This window comes from Arachis ipaensis, chromosome B06, assembly GCF_000816755.2.
Source record: "Arachis ipaensis cultivar K30076 chromosome B06, Araip1.1, whole genome shotgun sequence".
NCBI lineage: Eukaryota > Viridiplantae > Streptophyta > Magnoliopsida > Fabales > Fabaceae > Arachis > Arachis ipaensis.
Window position 1 is genome coordinate 133,791,616 of NC_029790.2, and position 1,232 is coordinate 133,792,847.

The 1,232-nt window shown below is 32.0% G+C and overlaps 2 protein-coding genes across 3 annotated transcripts in view; one reads left to right on the forward strand and one right to left on the reverse strand.

The window, feature by feature from the left end:
• The window catches only part of LOC107605550 (probable protein phosphatase 2C 72), a 3,871-nt gene extending 2,732 nt beyond the window's left edge, over positions 1-1,139 (forward strand). The window contains exons 4-5 of one of the 2 annotated variants that reach the window (XM_016307459.2): positions 197-506; positions 636-1,139. In XM_016307459.2, the coding sequence (XP_016162945.1) occupies positions 197-506; positions 636-651 (326 nt within the window). In that variant the 3' untranslated portion in view covers positions 652-1,139. The remainder of the gene's footprint in view (positions 1-196; positions 507-635) is intronic. The other variant, XM_016307458.2, reaches the window with a different exon arrangement.
• The window catches only part of LOC107605551, a 4,472-nt gene continuing 3,693 nt past the window's right edge, over positions 454-1,232 (reverse strand). Inside the window, exon 5 of the mRNA XM_016307460.2 lies at positions 454-794. The gene's annotated coding sequence lies outside the window, so the exon portion shown is untranslated. The remainder of the gene's footprint in view (positions 795-1,232) is intronic.

The following is a 1,232-nucleotide window of genomic DNA, read 5'->3' on the forward strand; positions in this document are numbered from 1 at the left end:
TAATAAAATATAAAAAATAACAATGTGTAATACTTTCAATTTGATATATTTGATATTATTATTTCTTACTATACACCACAATGAGAAAGAAAGTATAAAAAACGTTTTTTAAATAAATTATATATAATACGAAATTTACTAATTCTTTTGATGGAGAAACAATTAATTAATGTGTAACATTTTCATTGGAATGAAGGTGAAGCAGAAAGAATAAGGAGGTGCAATGGTTGTGTATATGCATTAAAGGAAGAACCACATATCCAAAGAGTGTGGATACCAAACTATGAGAACTCACCGGGACTTGCCATGTCTCGTTCTTTTGGAGATTTCTTGCTCAAAGAACATGGTGTCATTGCCATCCCTGATGTTTCATATTACCCTCTAACATCATCTGACCAATTCCTTGTTCTTGCAAGTGATGGTGTAAGTGTTACTAAATGCCATCTGATTGGATACAAAATATGTTCACCAAATAACTTTTTTTCTTTCAAAGAAAGAATAGCAAGGTGATATAACCATAACTATTTGTCAAAATTTAGTACCAATCAAAGAATGTGTTTGAAGTAGTCAAGTTACAATATGATACTTCCTCTCTTTTTTTATTATTTTTTCCCCTTGCTTTTGTTGGATTATAGGTGTGGGATGTACTAAGCAACATAGAGGTTGCAGCAATAGTGTGGACCACAAAGAGTGAAGAGGAAGCAGCAAAGAAAGTGGTGGAAGCAGCCAATGCTGCATGGAGAAGGAAGTACCCTTTTTCCAAGATTGATGACTGCACTGTGGTTTGCCTCTTCCTAAAAAACGAAAACAAAAGAAACTCAGGAATGTGGAAAGTGTAAAGTTTCATTAATCAGTGCACCTCTACCTACTCATTTTCTAGATAATATCATCATCCTCTGTAAAATCATAGCAGTGATGTTTGTTGAAAATGTCAAAAGCAAACAACAAATGTGGGGGCAAGAAATTTTTAAATTACTAGGCTAGATAAATCCTTATAGCCATCTTCATTTTTCCTTTTTCTTTCAATATATTCATGTGAGGAAAAATGTTTTGTAACATCCAAAGTCCAAACCATTGTACTCTCTCAAGTCTCAATATTCAGTTCACCACTATATAATTTTGGTGTGCCTTCAACTATAACACCCCAATTTTGTGTCTTGAATGACATTAATTGTTTAATAAAACTTACTTTTATATGCTCAAATAATATCACATATATATATTATATATAT